This window comes from Pinus tabuliformis, chromosome 5_1, assembly GCF_031772625.1.
Source record: "Pinus tabuliformis cultivar Carrire ecotype Pingquan chromosome 5_1, CPIR1, whole genome shotgun sequence".
Lineage (NCBI taxonomy): Eukaryota > Viridiplantae > Streptophyta > Pinopsida > Pinales > Pinaceae > Pinus > Pinus tabuliformis.
Window position 1 is genome coordinate 4,863,753 of NC_142305.1, and position 20,449 is coordinate 4,884,201.

The 20,449-nt window shown below is 41.2% G+C and overlaps 1 protein-coding gene across 3 annotated transcripts in view; it reads left to right on the forward strand.

The window, feature by feature from the left end:
• Positions 1-20,449, forward strand: part of NDC1 (NAD(P)H dehydrogenase C1) — a 330,375-nt gene that overhangs the window by 116,202 nt on the left and 193,724 nt on the right. For all 3 annotated transcript variants that reach the window (XM_089431657.1, XM_089431656.1, XM_089431658.1), the window contains 3 exons: positions 2,133-2,199; positions 2,374-2,557; positions 2,939-3,032. In XM_089431657.1, coding sequence (XP_089287783.1) covers positions 2,133-2,199; positions 2,374-2,557; positions 2,939-3,032 — 345 coding nt within the window. The remainder of the gene's footprint in view (positions 1-2,132; positions 2,200-2,373; positions 2,558-2,938; positions 3,033-20,449) is intronic.

The window sequence follows — 20,449 nt, forward strand, 5'->3', positions numbered from 1 at the left end:
CCCAACCTTGATTTTTCCACCCTTCTTTATATGCCTTTTGCCTTTTATGATTTTTCTTTAATTAACTGCTCGGGGCTCAAGGGGTAAGAGCATGATGTGTGAGATATAGCAGTGGATACCCCCTTTAAGGTAGGGCATTTCATTGCCTGCGAGGGGTTGGGACAATCATGGGTTCCTAAATGATAAATGGGGCTCATCTAGGGCCTTTAGGAACCAGGGTGATGGCCATGATGATGGGGTAGAGCTCATGTATTGGCTTTTGCCCACGTGCTAAATGTGTTTGTCCCGACCATCTTTTGCATTTTGTGGTACATTTTCTTGTTGGATGTGGCCAATTATGCTTTTACTTTTCTTTTCAGCTGCATCAACCTCCGAGGCATCATTTCAGGCCCGACCCAAGGTGTGGGCAAAGGGAAGGGGAAGGCTAACCCTATGTGGACCTAGTGGAGGAATGTGGACCCAAGTGGGAGAAATGATGAATGGGGTTATAATGAGTGGAAGGGGAGTAATATATATGTATGAGGGAGTGGGACCACACAACCAAAATCAGGGTTTCCCATGTAGTACCATCCCTAAAGCCCAAGGGTCAGTAAAAGAGATCCCATGGGACTAGGGTCCAAGGTTAACATCCAAAAGAGGTCTAGGGGACAAAAGCACAAACCTAGCCCACACTTTTCGCTGAATTCCCCCCATTAATCCATGCCCATAAGTGTCCATGATAAGCAAACTGCAATACTCAATTACCAAATGACAAGGCATATCTTTAGGTTCGGGAGGCCCACCTTCAAACATACGATCATGGCAGATGGGTGAGGGACCACATGGTTGGCTCAGGTGGTGGAGAAATGGCACGAAGAGCTAGTTGGTGGCTGGTGGTTGCCGGCTAAGGATCATCCTGGAGAATTTTTTTCCCCTACAGATATCACCCACAAAATTGTGGGTAACAAGACCAAGATCATAAATGCATCTAAGTGGACCATACTTAAGTGTATATTAATACTTCAAATTGAGATCACCTTCAAATATCTAACTATTTTCCCCTTAAGATGATGTAGTTTATCACTCATGAGGGTTGGGACATGCAAGGTTTCATTTTAATGAGGAGGAGCATCAAGTGCTTAGGAACCATGTGATGGCTAATGAGGGTAGAGCATACTCTAGGTTTTTTCCCACACGTTAACTTATGTCCCGACCATCATTTGCATTTTGACTTTCTTTTTCTTTCATTATGGCCATATTATACTTTTCCATTCTTTTAGCTTCATCAACCTCCAGGGCATTGTTTTTCCGGCCCTACTCAATGACATGGATAAGTGAGTGCCAAATCCCAATGAACCAATGGCAAGTTAGACCTGAAGAATAGAGATGGTATAAAGGGCTTGTAATATGACATTGAAAGTGTTAAGTTTGGTGAAAGGGAGAATGGACATGCTAGTTCAATCCAAGTTTTCCAAATAGTGCCCCTCCTATAACCTTAAGGCCTTAAGGAAGATCCCACTGGACTAGGGCTAAAGATTAACTCCCTTGGTAAGGTGAGAGAACGGATTTACAGTCAAGATCGGACAATTATCCAGATCACCCCTTTATCCATACTAAATGTCCAAAACATTAAGTAAAATCACCCGATTGCAAAATGATCAAAGTACCTGTTGAGTGGTATCCCACCTTCATCCAAGAGGCGTTTGGATGGCGAGAGATGTAGTGACCAGTGCAGATGGCAGAGGAGCTGGCATGTCATCATCAAGTTAATGCGTAGGGTTGCTGGCTGGCTGGCTGTCCAAAAGAGGAGAAAAGTTTTCTCCTAGGGGGTTACCCGTTTTGGTGGGTAACAGGCAGCACTAGTGATGCTCCTGCATCAGTTCCCATTTCAGCTTCTGCTTTGACCCCAAGAGAATCTGCCCTTTTCATGGAATGGCCAACCATTGGTGAATTTTGAACTGCCAAGGGGAATATCTGATCAAAATGTTGTGATTTCTGCTAAGTTAAATGCAATTGATGTCTCGGAGTTCTTTGCCTATAACTCTGTTATCTTTTATATATTTCTAACTATAGCTTATAAAGAAAGTACAAGGGTTGAAATGAGATTATGCTGGTTTGGATATTAATGAATCATCATTTATTACTCAATGCAGGTATTACTTGTGGATCAGTTGGATCGTTTTGTTTTTAAACCCATGCTTTATGAAATTCTTTCTGGAGGTTTGCATTTCCACTTTGAATTCAGATTACTATATGTAATTTTCTTGTTTTATTTATGCTTATTCTGTTTTTGTGCTTGTCTATTGATCTGCTTGATACTTTTATGGGATTTTAATAAAATGTCCAATTAATAGATTCTTTGTGGTGATTTACATATTAAGTGTTCTTGTGCAGAGGTTGAAGCATGGGAAATTGCACCTTACTTCTCAGAATTACTGTCGAACACTTCTGTGCTATTTATCAAAGATAAAGTGAAGACCATATGCCCTTGTTATGGTTCAAAAGGCAATGGATTACAACCTTCTGGCGATGTTGGAGCTGTTTATCTTGAAAGTGGAATGAAGGTTGAATATGACTGGTATGTTTTGCTTCAAGTTTTGTTCCTCAAGTTAGATGGTAATAGTGCATCAGTTGCCATAACAAGTCTACCATTGGTTCTTCAGATTTTGAGTGATTGCTTTTGATGTTGCATTGCATTTCAATACACATGCATTGTGTTTTCTGTCATGGAATCATGAACAGGTGTGACTTGTCAGGCTTTCTTTGAATTGACCAGTTGTGTTATTCCATGCTGTGGGGTTCTAATCTATTTATTTAGGTTAATTCAAAGCATTTGGAGTCTGTTATTTCAGCAGATTGTCCTGCAACATTTTGCACTGGCAAAGTTTTTCTACTTGTAAGCTGCTTTTAAGTGGGATTGATGCCTAAAACTTTGAACTTTTATTGCTGGGACAGCCAGGTTGGTACTGGCACTTGGTGCTGAGGCAAAATTGGATGTCGTGCCAGGTGCCTTAGAGTTTGCTTTACCATTTTCTACTTTGGAAGATGCCATAGTAAGGATTTTACTCTTTTAGCTCATGAAACTTTTTCTGTTTTGGAAATTGCAATGCCTAGCAGTCATATTTGATGGTGTTTAAAGGTTTATTTCTGTTTCAGAATGAGCGTTAATGTCTGCTCCTTGGAAAAAAATGTAAAAGCGTCTTTTGTATCAGTTTTTAGTTTAATTTTGAGTGGTTCTTTTACTTTACAAATGTCAGTTGAAGAGTCTGTACTGAAGTTCAGTTCTCACATGTAAATCCTATGGAGTAGGTGTCAAAGTGGATTGTGTGGGTGTTGGCGAGCAACTTGTGAAAGAGGTTCTTATTTTTTTTTAACAAAGTCGGTTACTGGATTTCTATTCCAAAAAAAGAAAAAGGAGAGAGACATGCTCCCATTACATCAAGGCAAAATGGGAGAAGGAAGAGGTTCTTATTGAGGCCTTTAGAATGCTTTATTTTCAAGGTTCTTTGTATTGCCAAGTTGTCTTCTTATAAATATTCTTCCATCTCATGGAGAATGTTTTATTTCTTGATTCATCATTCCTTTGTATTGTGTGGATACGAAATCTTCCAAAATCTCCATGGCTATCAGTTTTTTCTGCAGGCATTTTAGTGCAAATTAATTTATTTTCAAACTGTGTTTGGACCTAATATAATTGAAAATGTAAGAGATTCTTAGGACACCAAGCTATATAATAAGCCATAAAAGGGTTTTTAACCTTATTAGCAATTGTTAAGCTTATGGGGAAGCGATCTTTGTTAAATATTGTAGCTTGGACAAGTGTTCTAGTCTCGAGAGGTGTCATTGAGGCTAGGAATACAAAGGAATTAATTATCTCCAAGCCCATGTAATTTTTATTAAGTTTCACCTAGGGAAAATATCTTAATTAAGTCAATTAGTGATTTTTTAAAATATTTCCTAAGTTAAAACTTAGGGAAAGTGGTTAATTAATTGACATTAGTTGATATAAGATTGATTTACCTCTACAGGCTTCAAGAACATTTCTAAGTTTGCTCTTAGCTGTTGATTGGATCAAGTTAACTTCTAATCTTGGCAATGAGACATTATAAAGGGAGATCGACAGGCAATATTGGAGACAGATAAGATCACAAAGATATTCTTGTTGGGTGAGTTTTTAGTAAGACACCAGGAGGGTTTCAACAACAATGATTAAGGAAAGATTTTCTAGATTTATTCTTCATTTGAGAGACTTCCAACTTCGAAGTTTCAGAGGGAGGTTTTGTCATTAGTTTATTTTCTGTAGAAGAGGGTCGATTTAATTTTCTGGAGCAAGAACAAGTTTGCTAGAGGAGGTGCGAGTTCTCCAAGAGGTTGTACAAATTCCCCAGAAGACGGATCGAATTTCCAGGAGGGCAGATCGAGCTTCCAAAGGCCGCACATGTGAGCAGTGCAAGTTTGCTGGAGAGCTAGTGCAAATTGCTAGAGTGCCAATGCGAATTGCTGGAGGTAGTGAGCATTGTAGGAAAGTGACATAAGGGTTATTTCCCTAGCTGATTTGACTAGTAGAGGTGAAGATTTATTTGCCGAAGCTTTGCTGGTGTTAGGCAAGCAGTTGTTGTATTTTCTCAATGGCAGTTTTTGTCAAAGATAATAATAAAACCCTCAGATTGAAGACTAGTTTTCCCTACATTGGGGTTTTCTAGGGACATTTGTCCAAAAATGCTTGTGTTAATTGTGTAATTGGTTTCTTGCATTTTCCATTGCAATTTTAATTTCGTGAATGGTGCTATTCATGTTTTTATTTATTGCTTTCATTTGAAGATTGAAATGTGTTGTGTATAAGTAATAGAAATAATAAACTGGGGTAATAACACCTTCTGGGTAATCGGAAAATTTCACAATCTTCACATTATCATGCCTTTACGTGAATGTACTCAAAGTTTCTTAGATGGGTTTCTCAAACAAAATGTTTCAAAATGCATATTGGTGTGAGCATATTTTCTTCATTTTTAAGACCAATATTATAAAAGTAGAACTAGGACTTGGAACTGGTCGAGAGTTTTGTTGGAAATACTGAGAGGGGGTTGGATTAGTATTTCTTTTACAATTGTTATATTATACCAATTAAGATCACCTAGTAAAAAACCAAAACACAAGATGTACAACAAAAGAATAATTGAATTAATAAAAATGATGAGGACTCCAAACCTTTGATAAACACTTAAGTTCCAATAAGTGCAATAAAACCTATAACTCTTTCAGGGCTCCAACCCTAGATGAAAACTCTAATCTTCAATTACAAACCGAGCTCCAACTTGTACAACACCAAGCTCCAGCTTGGTCTACTTGAGGATTCCAATCCTCTCAACCATTGAGGCTCTAACATGGTTTTCCACAAGGCTTCAACCTTGTGTGAGGACTCCAATCCTCTAAGGCTCCAACCATTTTAATCTGCTTTAGTGCTTGAAGGTGGCTTCAATGCTTCCTCAAGACTGCAAAAAACTTCTTCAATAAGTCTTTAAGGTTCTCTTAAACAAAGCTACTGCTTGAACAATTGCTCCAAGATCTACCTCAGCAAATGCTTCAAATGGTCTCCAAGATAGTTTAGGGTTTGGTTCAATTCAAAGTCAACTTCAACAAGGCATAGAAAGTGTCTCCAAGGCTCTTCATGTTTGCTTCAAATAATCTTCGACAAAGCTTACTTCATCAGGGCTTTAACAATGATGCTCCAAATGTGTCTTTAATAGATCTGCTTGTTAGTTTTTGGTAGCATCAGAAGTTCTCTAGCCTTGAAAATTGGTGGAGAGGCTAAGGCACATGAGTTCTAAAGAACCCATAAATTGTTTGGTGAAATTCCATCCGGATTGTATTTTATTAAAATAAATAATATTTTTAATGGAGTTCTTAAGTCTAAACGTAGGGAAATTAAAATATCAATGGGTATTAATCAAAATATTGGTGAGAATGATCTAGAAGGCGGAGCAAGTCATGTTTTAATCTTAGCCGTTGATTAGAGACTTAATCTCGGCCGTTGAAGACTCATCAGGAAAAGTATAAAATGGAGGCTTGGGTTCATTTGGAAACACAGAGAGAGATTGAGGAAATCGATTTTCTGAGGTGAGAAGTTCTCAGGAGGAAAATCGATTGGGGAGATCTTGTAATTGAGGGGTAGAGAGAATCTGGGAGGAATTTTCGAAAAATACAGAACAGAGAGGTGGAGAGAGCTTACAGAGAGGCAGCGCAGTAGTCGGGAGAGCTGGCACAGAAAAACTGCCTGTCACGCAGAATCTAGAATTGCCGAAACTACTGGGAACTACCAGAACTAGCGGGAACCGTCGGAACAACCTGGAGAGCTGACACAGTAGCCGGGAGAGCTGGCACAGAAATGCTGGTTGTCACGCAGAAACCAGAACTGCCGGAACAACCGAAACTGCGGGAATTGCCGGAATGATCGGGAGAGCTGACGCAGAGGGCAAAGAAGGTGACACAGGGTTGACGCAGAGCCTAACAGGCTGATGCACGACCTACGCAGGGCCAACGCAGAAATAGCCGAGGTTAGCCAGTCTTGTGTCGGATCAACCGAAATTCTGTTGGGTGAAGTGAGGTAAAACTCACTCAGATTTTCCGCTATTATATTCTCTGTAAAGGATTGTTAGATGAGAATCCTAGATTTGTATTCAGATATTTCTCTTGCATAATAATAAACCCTCAGAACTGTTGCACCGGTTTTCCCGCATTGGGTTTTTTCGGGGACTATTGTGTCCAAAAATAAGTGTGTCCTATGTATCTTGTTCTTTGCTTTGTTTTCTGTTTCATTAGATCAAATATTTAATTAGTGTAGGCTGCATAAGTAATTTGCTTCAGTATTCAAAAGAATAACTTGGTGAATGTATATGAAAAATCAAGTAGGTGAAGTAGATTCAGATTTGTTGCAGTAGGGGTTCCTTCGAGTCTAGGAATTTTCACATGGTATCAGAGGATTGATTTTGAAACAGAAAGAGCAGATCCAGTGCTGAGTAGTGAGGTCGAAAGCTGCACTTGGCAGCGATTTGAATCCCCTTGAAGGGATTCCGTAGTTCTTGCCGAGAAGCAGATCCGAGGAAATCTCTCTCTGAGTTAGATGACAGAGAGGTACGATTTCCAGTTCGTGAATTTGCATAGGTAGAGGGAGTGGCGCAGAGCCTCAACACAGTGCTTGAAGGGCGCAGTTTTTGCCGGGGCAGAAGTTCGCTAGAAGAGAACGAAGACACGTAGAAGGGGAATTTTCTCCTCAGAGAACTTTTCGCCAGAATGTTAAAATTTCTCACTTGTTGAGTAGCTAAGCAGTGACTCGAGGAGTTAGTTTGACTGTTGGGTGAAATGGCATTGCATGGGCTCAGAGATCAGGACAGGTTGGAAGGAGCTTCCAACTATGTCATATGGAAGACCATAATCTTAGCTGTTCTGGAGGAATATGATCTCGAGGCCTACGTCAATAGTGTTGTAGTTGTTCCTGTTGACAACGATCAAAAGAAGAAGTACAAGGCCGAGCAGGGGAAGGCAAAGAGGCTCATTCTCGATGGAGTTCGAGATCATGTGGTCTCACACTTACAGGGCAAGGATACAACCCAAGAGATGTGGGAAGCCTTGTCTTCTCTGTATGAAGGCTCTTTCGAACAACAGAAGATATATTTGGAGCAGAAGTTGCAGTGGACTTTGATGCAGAAAGGAGAAGGGGTGAACCTCTATCTTTAGCGCCTTCAGGACACTAGAGACCAGCTTGCTGCAATGGGGTCCACTCCTCAGCGAACCGTAATGGTGAGGATAGCCATGAATGGAGTCTCAGAAGAATGGCAAGTTTTCGTCAAAAGCATATTGGGCAGGGAAAAACTACCTTCATGGGAGGAGATGTGGGCGACTCTTCAACATGAGGATTTAAGGAGGGACCTAGTAAAGGTCAACCTCAATGGCAGCAGTGGGAGTGGCACAAAGACGAAGGAGGAGGAGGAGAACACAACTCTAGCATCGAAGGGACAACAAAAGCATAAATGAAAGGAGGACATTTCGAAGGTGAAATGTTTCAGATGTAGCGAGTTGGGTCACTTTGCCTCTCAATGTCCTTTGAAGAAAAAGGATAAGGATGAGAAGCATGATCCTAAGGTTGCAGCCGCGAAGATTGACAAGGAAGAGTATGCCATTAGTGCCCACGCATCTCGAGGAGGGAGATGGGGTGATATTGAGTTGTATTCGAGAGGACTACATGTGGGCAGGATCCATGAGGAGTCCACCTCCTGGATCAATTCCTTGCTACAGAAGCCGAAGATTCAGCAGTAGCGAGATGGACTTAGTGTCAGATGATGCAGTCGAGTGTTTGGAGGATAGATGTAGTAGCTCGGGACCAAAGACTAATTAGCGCAGAGCGAGGTTGGCAGCAATGCAGTTGGCACAATGCATGAGTCAACAGCAGTGCAAAAGATTCAGAGGGTCAAAATCAACAACAGTTAGATTCCAACATTCATTGTATTACGCTGAACACAGTTAAGTTCAGCTAATTTTGGATGTTTTTCAATTACTTCTCTCAGCAACTGAGTTGTAGTACGGATGCAGTGTTAGCAGTGGCAGTGCTAGCAGCATAGCAGATGTAGCGTTTAAGAGGGAGCTGTAGTACAGATGCAACAGTGGCAGTGCTAGTGGCAGTGTCATGGGCAACAATATAGTAGCAGCAACAACACAGTGTTGGTGGCAACAACAATGCAGAAAGGAGGTGCTTTAGAAACAGAGCAACATGCAGTTGGACATTGTTGCGAGAGCACTTTCCTCGCTAAGAGGGAGTGTTAGTTTTTGGTAGCATTAGAAGTGATCAATCCTTGAAAATTGTTGGAGAGGCTAAGGCACATGAGTTTTAAAGAACACAGAAACCGTTTGGTGAAATTCCACCCAGATTGTATTTTATTAAAATAATTAATATTTTTAATGGAGTTCCTAAGTCTCAACTTAGGGAAATTAAATTTTTAATGGGTATTAATCAAAATATTGGTGAGAATGATCTATAAGGTGGATCAAGTCATTTTTTAATCTTAGCTGTTGATTAGAGACTTAATCTCGGCCGTTGAAGACTCAACAGGAAAAGTATAAAATGGAGGCTTGGGTTCATTTGGAAACACACACAGAGAGATTGAAGAAATCGATTTTCTGAGGTGATAAGTTCTCAGGAGGAAAATCGATTGGGGAGATCTTGTAGCTGAGGGGTAGAGAGAATCCAGGAGAAGGTCTTTCCGGAAAATACATAACAGAGAGGCAGAGAGAGCTTGCAGAGAGGTAGCGCAGTAGCCGGGAGAGCTGACGTAGAAAAGTCGTCTGTCACGCAGAATCTAGAACTATCGAAACAGATGAAACTACCGGGAACTGCCAGAACAGCCGGGAGAGTTGACGCAGATGCAACGCAATAGCTAGGAGAGATGACGCAGAAAAGCTGCATGTCACGCAGAATCTAGAACTGTCGGAACAACCGAAACTGCCAGAATAGCTAGGAGAGTTGATGCAGAGGGCAGAGAAGGTGACACAGGGTTGACGTAGGGCTTACACAGGGCCAATGTAGAAATAGCCGGGGTTAGCCAGTCTTATGCCGGATCAGTCGAAATTATGCCGGGTGAATTGAGGTAAAACTCACTCAGATTTTCCGCTAGTATATTCTCTGTAAAGTATTGCTAGATGAGCATCCTAGATTTGTATTCAGATATTTCTCTTGCATAATAATAAACCCTCAAAACTGTTGCACCAATTTTCCCACATTGGGTTTTTCCGGGGACTATTGTGTCCAAAAATCAGTGTGTCCAATGTACCTTGTTCTTTGCTCTGTTTTCCGTTTCATGAGATCAAACATTTAATTAGTTTAGGCTGCAGAAGTAATTTGCTTCAGTATTCAGAAGAATAACTTGGTTAATGTATATTAAAAATCAAGTACGTGAAGTAGATTTAGGTCTGCTGCAGTAGGGGTTCCTTCGAGTCTAGGAATTTTCACAATGCACACCAGGTCCTTTACAAGCTGCTTCAATAAGAATTTAAGGGGTCTTCAACAATGCTTTGACAATACCTTAAAAATGCTCTAATGATTTCTTCCAAAATAGTTTTCAAAATTAACAGAATAACTAGTTCCAAAGTCTGTTCCACTCATGTTCACTCAATGCTTTCAACAAAGGTCAGATCTCTATTTTTCCATAGTGCCAAAGTCTGTCCTCAGGACCCAGGTTTGATGCTCTATAGGTCCGAGACAAGGCTGTAATAGAGCCTTATTTGAGGTTTCTTCACAAGGAAATTGTTAAAATTGGAAACTAGGGCCAAATTCCACCTTAGGACAACTCATATGATGGAGATGATTATTGCATTGGATTCCTCTTTTAGAGAGGTACAATTTTGATATATAGATCATCTCATTCTGACAAGCAAAAATGGAATTATGAATTTATTTCTCTCATGGACAAATTGTCAAGGTCGGCTCCAGTCAAATGTAGGCTCATGAAGCCCAATATTTGTCTCTTCACCCTCAACGAAGTGTATAAATAAGAGAGACCTTTTCCTCATTTGGACATCATATCATCACATCTTCTTCTCTCTCGTGATTGGGTCGTACAACATTGGAGGCGTCTCTTCTTCTTCGCACGTGTGACAACTCCCTCTTTCTCTCTACTTCGCACGTGTGGCAGGAGGCTGAGTTTTTCTGGGTGAAACAATTCGCAAATTTCAGGGTGTTGACCAGCATGGACTTTGGGTGATTTGACCAGCGTTGACCTTAATTTTTGTTTCAAAAGTTCGAGTTTAGGAGGCCGCATTTATTGGCACAGAAATCGAGGTGTTTGGGGACAGTTTGACCAGCGTTCACTTCTACAGCAGACTTTCTCTCTCCTTTGACCGAAGAATTTGAGCTGATTTGAAAGCCGAATTGGACTGCTATTTGGAGGATGTTTTGGGGCAGCTTTGACCACCATTGACTTTCTGGTTAGGGCTGATTTGACTGCTGATTTGGCAGATCTGTTTTGGGCTTGTATTTGTACTCTCTCTCTCTCTACTGAACTATTGAAGAATAATAAGAAGATTTGATCAAAGGGTTTCCCCACATTGGGGTTTGTCCCTGGCATCCACCACATCTTGTGTCCTCTTGTCTTGGCTTGTCTTATGCATATGATTTTATGTTCTATCTACATTTACTGTCAATGTTTATAAGTTAATGTGATTGCTACTAGATATAATTGGAATTTGTCATTGGGCTGCTAAAGGAACATTGAAGTAAATTGTCTTGAGCATAGAATGTTGATTTTTGGCAGCATCGGATGTGCTCTAGCCTTGAAATTTGGAGGAGAGGCTAAGGCACATGAGATCTCCAAGACCCAGAAATTGTTTTGAGAATTCCACCCTGATGAGGAGTTATTAAAATAATTAATATTTTTAATGGGTTCCTAAGTCTAAACTTATGAAAATAAAAATATTAATGGGTATTAATAAGGATAAGGGTGAGAAGCTTCCAAGAGACGACGATCAAGCCTGTTTTGATCTTAGCCGTTGAATAGAGACTTAATCTCGACCGTTGATTCATCAACATGAAAAGTATAAGAGAAGATTTGAGGATCATTTGGAGACACACTGGCAGATACTCAGAATCTCAAGGAAAATCGATTCTCAAGTAAAGGAGATCGATTTCAGAGGGAGAGTTGCAGGGTGGAGGAAGAGGAGGGCATCAACAACAGGCAGTGACTGAGGAGGAGGTGACGCAGGGACAATGGGAGACAACAGAGAGAGAGACGCAGTCTAGAGGAGCGACGTAGCCCTCACACAGAGGGACGCAGAGCCACTTAAAGCCACGCTGGGCCACGCAGAGTGACGCAGGAGTGGGAGCAAGGTCTCCAAAGTGTTAGAAAGTCTCAAAGGGAAAGTCTCAGGTGTTTTCTTTTAGTTTCTCTGTAAAACCATTCCTTGTAAAAGCAATTGCTGCTGAAGATTAATAAAGCCCTCATCTGTTGCACTGGTTTTCCCGCATTAGGTTTTTCTGGGGACAATTGTCAAAAAACAATTGTTTTGATGTGATTGGTTCTTTTGTAGGAATTTTTTCTCTGGGTAATTGTGTGATAACTGTAGTAGAATTTATTTTAATATTCGCTGAAGGGATTTCGTAAATAACTTACTGTGAATAATAAGTAGGTGAAATAAATCAGTTGCTGTAGTAGAATTTCAATTTAGAAATTTTCACATGGTATCAGAGGAGAGATCCGACAACAGGAGAGGAAAATCGTTTATGGGTCAAGAGCATGATGCAAAGGCATCCACTTAAGGGGATTCACGCAGATTTCCAGAAGAATGCACAAGGGACATGAATTACGATTATTCTATGTTAGCTTCCAGATTGGAAGAAGAAGTCGCTTGCTTAGCAAGCTCTGCCTCCTCTGAGGTTTGGTATATAGACAGTGGAGCTTCCTGGCATATGACAGGAATTCGAGAATGTTTTTCAGATTATCAGGAATAAAGAATGAATTTTCAGATCACCATGGGAAATAAGGCAAAGTGTACTCCAGGAGGTACTGTAGTCTTTCAAACTAAAGCAGGAGAGCGGCTTTGAGAAACCAATATGCTGCATGTGCCAGGATTGGGGATGAACTTACTCTCCGTATCTTAACTTCAAAACAACTTTTATGACATTTTCTTCATTAAGGGGAAAGTACATGTCAAACACCCGCGTTGGAAAAAGAAGGCCTAGATTGGAAACAAAAGTAACAAGTTGTACAGGTTGCAGCTAGAATCACCAATGGCACTGATAGGCAGTAATGGAGACAAAGATTTGAATGAACTATGACACAGGAGGATGGGACACTTACACGATGGGGCTTTTTGAATTCTCAAGAAAACAGTGTCAGGAGTTCCAGAACTAAGTATCGAACGAGATGATGTATGCAGAGGATGCGCTCTGGGCGAGTATGCCAAAGCAGCGTTTTCCATCAGTAACAATAGGGCTAAGAGTGTGCTAGAATTGATACACTCAGACATTTGCGGACCAATGTCCACAAAAGCTCTTAGTGGTGATGAATACTTCGTCACCTTCATCGATGACCATTCTAGAAAGACTTGGATCTACTTTCTGAAAACCAAGGATGAGGTTTTCGGTCGATTCAAAGAGTTCAAGGCTCTAGTGGAGAATCTAACAGGAAAGAAGATAAAAGTGTTGCGCTCAGACAATGGTGGAGAGTATGTTGACAAGGACTTCACCGATTTTTGCGCTAAGGAAGGCATCAGAAGAGAGTGGACAACTCCCTACAATTCGGAGCAGAATGGAGTAGCAGAAAGGAAAAACAGGACTATTGTGGAAGCAGCTAGGGCAATGTTGTATGATCAGGATATGCCTAAATTCCTGTGGGCAGAAGCATGCAGCACGACAGTTTATGTCCAGAACAGGACTCCACACAGGGCATTGGGCAAAATCACTTCGGAGAAGGTCTTCACCGGGAAGACACCTGAAGTCAGTCATTTCAAGATATTTGGGAGTTTAGCGTATTGCCGTATACCCGAAGAAAAGAGAAAGAAATTAGATCAAATTGCTGAGAAAGGATATCTTGTGGGATATAGCGAGAATGCTAAGGCATATAGAGTCTATCTTCTAGGGAGTAGGAAGGTAGTAGTTCGGCGGGATGTAAAGTTCATGGAGGACAAAGCTTTCAGGAAATCCCAAGAAATGCCTTTCGAGGAGCAGTTGAAAGACGAGTCGTTGGTCAAACCACTTCGACCAGCAGAAACTAGTACCAAAAATTCTCCTGAAGACAAAGCTTCAGAATAGGAGGAATCTCAGGAAGAGGAAGAGCTGATAGATGTGCCTACTACCAGTGGAAGAACGAGCCGGGAACTCCGACAGATTCTACGGGATGCAGAGGACTTCATTGGTGCACCCAGGAATAATAAAAGGGAGCGAAGACAGCCAGACAAATACCAGGCCTTAGTAGCTCAGGTTGGGGAACCTTCTAGTTTTCAGGAGGCCGTTCAACATCAAGTATGGGTAGATGCTATGGTGGAGGAATACAACTCTATAATGGTCAATGATGTCTGGGAAGTGGTACCTAGGCCTTAGGACAGGTCAGTGGTAGGTTCGAGATGGATCTACAAGGTCAAATATGCTGCAGACAACAGTGTGGAGAAATACAAAGCCAGGTTTGTGGCTAAGGGGTATGCTCAGAAGGAAGGGATAGACTACGAAGAAACCTTCACCCCAGTAGCCAGGTATACTTCTATTAGAACCATGATATCTCTTGCAGCACAGATGGGGTGGGAGATTCATCAGATGGATGTCAAGACGACATTCTTGAACGGGGTAATAGAAGAGGAAGTATACATTGAACAACCAGAAGGTTTTGAGACACATGAGAAGAAATCTCATGTATGCAGATTAAAGAAAGCCTTGTATGGGCTTAAACAAGCACCTAGAGCATGGTATGGTCGAATTGATGGCTACTTGCAGAAGATGGGGTTCGTTAAGAGTGACGCAGACCCTAATCTCTACTATTTTGTTGTAGAGAATGAGCCTCTAATCCTAGTGTTATATGTGGATGATCTTTTCCTGACAGGATCATCCAGGCTCATCAAAGACTGCAAGAAGAATCTAGCCACAAAATTCGACATGAAGGATTTGGGACAGATGCATTATTTCCTGGGGTTGGAAGTTTGGCAGCAGAAGGGTGAGATCTTCCTTGGACAAAGGAGATATGCTACAAAGATCTTGAAGAGATTCAAGATGCAGGATTGTAGACCTATGGCTACTCCAATGATCACCAATTAGAAGAAGATTGACGCATCTGAAGATAAAGATGTTGATCCCACCTTGTACAGGCAGCTTATAGGGTCCCTGATGTATCTGGTCAATACCAGGCCAAACATTTGTTACGTTGTCAACACCCTTAGTCAGTTCATGGTGGAACCTAAGAGGGCGCACTGGGTAGCAGCCAAACATGTTCTCAGGTATATACAAGGAACAATCGAGCATGGACTATTGTACACCCGAGGCAATGACATCAGGCTGAGTGGGTTCACTGACGCAGATTGGGCTGGAAGTTCAGTAGATCGGAAAAGTACAACTGGGTACTATTTCAACATTGGATCAGGAATGACCTCTTGGTGCAGTAGGAAACATAAATCCGTGGCTCTGAGCTCAGTTGAAGCAGAATATATGGCAGCTAGCACAACTTCGTGCGAAGCCATATGGCTTAGGAAATTGCTTGTGAATCTATTCAGGAGAAGGATGGAAGCAACCAGGATCATGTGTGATAATCAGAGTTGCATCAAGCTCTTTGAGAATCCAGTATTTCATGATCGGTCGAAGCACATTGATATCAGGTGTCACTTTGTCAGAGACTGTGTCCAACGAGGAGTAGTACAATTTAAGTACAATCCTACAGGAGAACAGGTGGTAGACATTCTCACTAAGGCTCTAGGAAGAACAAAATTTGTTTATTTCAGGGAGAAGATGGGGATGGTAAAGAATCCATTTCAGTAGCGGAAATGGATAAGTGTCAAGGGTTGCAGTCGAACAGTTAGCAGTGGCAGTGCTATGGGCAACATGATGCAGCATGTTGAGAGGGAGCTGCAGTACAGATGTAGCAGTGACAGTGGCAGCGTCATGGGCAGTAGTACAGGAAGCAACAATGCAGTGGATGTGGGGTAATATGCCTAGCATCAGCACAGGGACCGATGTAGAGGATCAATGTGATGTTTCAGTGATGAAGCATTACTAGAGCACATTCCTTGCTAAGAGGGAGTGTTGATTTTTGGTAACATTAGATGTGCTCTAGCCTTGAAATTTGGACGAGAGGCTAAGCCACATGAGATCTCCAAGACCCATAAATCGTTTTGAGAAATTCCACTCGGATGAGGAGTTATCACAATAATTAATATTTTTAATGGGTTCCTAAGTCTAAAATTAGGAAAATAAAAATATTAATGGGTATTAATAAAGATAAGGGTGAGAAGCTTCTAAGAGACGAGGATCAAGTCTATCTTAATCTTAGCCGTTGATTAGAGACGTAATCTCGGCTGTTGATTCATCAACAGGAAACGTATTAGAGAAGACTTGAGGATCATTTGGAGACACACCAGCAAATACTTAGTATCTCAAGGAAAATCGATTCTCAAGTAAAGGAGATTGATTTCAGAGGGAGAGTTCCAGGGTGGAGGAAGAGGAGAGCATCAACAGCAGGCAGTCACCGAGGAGGAGGTGACGCAGGGACAGTGGGAGACAGTGCAGAGAGAGACGCAGTCTAGAGGAGAGACATAGCCCTCACACAGGCTGACGCAGAGGGATGCAGAGCCACTTAGAGCCACGTTGGGCCACACAGAGTGACGCAGGAGTGGGAGCAGGGTCTCCAAAGTGTTAGAAAGTCTCAAAGGGAAAGTCTCAAGTGTTTTCTTTCAGTTTCTCTATAAAATCATTCCCTGTAAAAGCAATTGCTGCTGAAGATTAATAAAGCCCTCATGTGCTGCACCGGTTTTCCTGCATTGGGTTTTTCTGGGGACCATTGTCCAAAAACAACTGTGTTGATGTGATTGGTTCTTGTGCAAGATTTTTTTCTCTGGGTAATTGTGTGATAACTGCAGTAGAATTTATTTTAATATTTGTTGAAGGGATTTCATAAATAATTTATTGTGAATAATAAGTAGGTGAAATAAATCAGTTGTTGCAGTAGAAATTCAGTTTAGAAATTTTCACGTAGAACATACCATTGTTATTTAAAATTAACATTGTATTAGAGCTGATGTGAAGACAAAGCCCAAGCAAGAGTGAAAGCAAAGCAATCACTAAGGGAAGTTGTTGGACAAGGACTTGGAATTAGTCCCAATGATGACTACATCTTTCTTCAAATCCGAGGACAAGCTTAAGGACAAGTCCGACTATCATGCATGGAAGATGACTTTGGATTTGACTTTGGAAGAAAATGATGCCATGGACTATGTCAAAGGAAGAATAACCGAGCCTCCTTCAAGTGCATCCATTGCTGTTCAAACCAAGTACAAGAAAGGTGAGGTAAAAGCTAAGAAGATTATTGTTGATTCTATTCATAAGCCTTTGGTTGCATATATTTCTGATTTGGAAACATCTAAGGAGATGTATGAAACGCTGGTTGGGATGTTCAAAGTGAACAATGCAAATCAAATTCTCTTTCTCAAGAACAAGTTGAAAGATATCAAGATGGATAGAGGAGAATCCATCCAATCCTACTTCATGAGGATCACTGAGATCAAGAATGATCTCCTATCTATTGGAGAAGTCACTGGTGACCGAGAACTCTCTCTTATTGCACTTGGGGGCCTTACAAGAGATTGGGATGTGTTCAACACTACCATTCTCAACAATGACAGGATTCCAGGATTTGAGGAACTATTGGCCAGATGCACTCAAGAAGAAATAAGGATGATGGAACGAGACAAGCCCTCAATGAAAACAATCCTACTACCTTCTCTGCTCATTCTAGAAGAAGGAACAATGCTGGTCCAAGGAATCAAGGACAAGGGTTCAAGCTGGGATTCAAAGAAGGAAGAAAAGGAAGGTGTTTCAATTGTAACAGGTTTGGCCACCTCGCTAGAGAGTGTTCTCACAGGAAGCATACTCCAAGAGATGATGACAACAATAAGAAAAACAACTTCAAGGGCAATGGCAATAGAAGGAACAACATGTTCAATAACAAAGGGAAGAGGAATGCTCCTGCTGCTCGAAATGGAGGTGGTCGTCCTCCCAAGAAGTTGAGAAACTCCAGGTATGATGAAGTTAATGTTGCAAAAAAAAAAAGAATTTTATCTTATTTCTTCCCTCTCCATCGCCTCTCCTCCGGATATATTGGACCATTGGTTGATTGATAGTGGTGCTTCAAGGCACTTCACTAGGTATAAAGAAGCTCTCTCAAACTTGGTTGAGAAGAAGACAAATATGGAGATCATACTTGGGGATAATGCCACTTATCTCGTGAAAGGAATTGGGACTGTTACTCTTCACTTAAATCAAGGTCAAACCCTTCACCTACAAGAAATGCTATATGTTCCTGACTTAAAAAAGAACTTGGTTTCTATTTCTGCAATGGAAGACAAAGGTTTTAAGGTGTCATTCATTGATGGGAAGGTTCGTCTTTGGCAAAGGAATCCAAGAGATGCATTCACTCTAGGATTCAGGGTTGAAGGTCTCTATCATGTTGGAGGGTTGAAGTCCACTAGGAGCAATGATTTGTGACACCTCTCTGCAATCCGAATTATGGCACCGAAGATTTGCTCACCTTCATTTGAAAACCTTACCCAATGTAAGGAAGATGGTCACAGGGATGCTCGAATTCAACTTGAATCATGAAGGTGTTTGTCAAGGATGTGAAGCTGGAAAACATACAAGGGGACCATTCCCCTCAAGTGAGACTCAAACCACTGATATTCTTCAATTGGTCTTTTTTGATCTATCAGGTATGATGCCCGTTACATTTTTGGGTACATATTTGTATTATGCTATTTTTGTGGATGACTTCTCTCGCAAGACATGGATCTATTTCTTAAAGAAGAAGAACGAAGCATTCAAATGGTTCCTCTCCTTCAAAGCCTTGGTCGAGAATCAAACAGGGAAGAAGATCAAAATTCTGAGGACCGATAATGGGACCGAATATGAGTCTAATGAATTCAAAGACTATTGTAGAGAAGCTGGCATTAAGAGGGAGACTACAACCGCTTATACTCCTGAACAAAATGGTGTTGCCGAAAGGAAGAATCATACTATCATTGAAGCCACTCGGGCTATGCTTCATGATCAAGGTCTTCTAAATTTCTTATGGGGAGAAGCTACCAACACCGTTGTTTATGTCCAAAATCGATGCCCACATCAAGCTTTGGACTTCAAGACACCCGAAGAAGTATTCACTGGTAAGAAACCTGATGTTTCTCATTTTAGAATTTTTGGATGTCCTGTATACTTTCATGTGCCGAAAGAGAAAAGAAACAAACTAGATGCATCTGGGAAGAAAGGAACATTTGTGGGCTACAATGAAACTTCGAAGGCATATAGAATCTATGTGTCTGGTCAAAGGGAAGTGGAATTAAGTCATGATGTCACTTTCGATGAAGATTCTGCACTTAGAAAGATTCGAGATCTTCCTATTCCTAGGAAGGCCAATGATGATGCTGATGCAGAAAAACAGGATGAATCTCTGTCCGATGAATCGATGCCCGATTTTGAAGTTCCGATGGATCCCATTGATCCACCTCCTTATGAGCCCTCTACTACAAGAAAGAGGCCTTTGTGGCTCAAAGATACTCTTGAAGATTCCGAGAAACACATTGCACCGAGGGGGACATTTCATGAAAGTAAGAAGCCGAATAGGTACCAAGGGTGCTTAGTTTCCATGAGTACCATTGTACTCTGAGCCCTGTACATTCGGAGAAGCCGTGAAGCAACAGGTTTGGAAGGATGCAATGAACGAAGAATACGAGTCGATCATGAAGAATGATGTCTGGGATGTGGTTCCTAGACCCAACGATAAGTCCGTGGTCACTTCGAAATGGCTCTACAAGATCAAACATGGAGATGATGGGAGTGATGAGAAATTCAAGGCCAAATTTGTAGGTCGAGGCTTCTCTCAAAAGGAAGGAGTAGACTATGATGAGATATTTGCACCAATTGCCTGATATACCACCATTTGTTCGATCATAGCCCTTGCTGCGTCGCAAGGATGGAACCTTCATCAGATGGATGTCAAAACTGCCTTCTTGCATGGTTCTCTTAAGGAAGAAGTATATGTGGAATAACCCGAGGGGTTCGAAGTTCAAGATCATGAGACACATGTATGCAGGGTGAAGAAAGCCCTCTATGGGTTGAAGCACGCCCCTAGGGCTTGGTATGAGAGGATCGACAACTATCTTATGAAGCTAGGATTTACAAGAAGTGATGTTGACCCGAACCTTTACTTCAAGGTTGAAAATGAAATACCTCTCACTCTGGTCCTTTATGTGGACGATCTCTTTCTAACGGGTGATGACCCTCTCATTCATCAATGCAAGAGGGAGTTGGCTTCCGAGTTCGAGATGAAGGACTTTGGAGGTCTGGCAAACACCAAGTGAGATTTTGTTAATGAATGTTGTCATTGATGTCAATATGGCATTGGCCGAGATGGAAAATATTCTTGACATGCCTAATGAATATCATGAAACCCTAGAATGAGATGATAAGGTTGAAGACAATAGATGCTGGTTCCATATGATGATGTCGTAACTCTTGTTTGATAAGATTGTCATCAATTAATACGTCAAGTCACTAATGAAGAAGTCTTAAGAAGTGCCAAGTGCCAAGTATTTAGAAGCCCTTGAGGACATATGGAGGACTACATTTGATGATGTCCTATTCTTGATGAATGACCATAATTGTTGATGGCACTTGATGAGGCCTTGATAACATGGTTGGAGATCATTTGATGTTTGGAAGATTATTTTGGAGTTCTCCTAA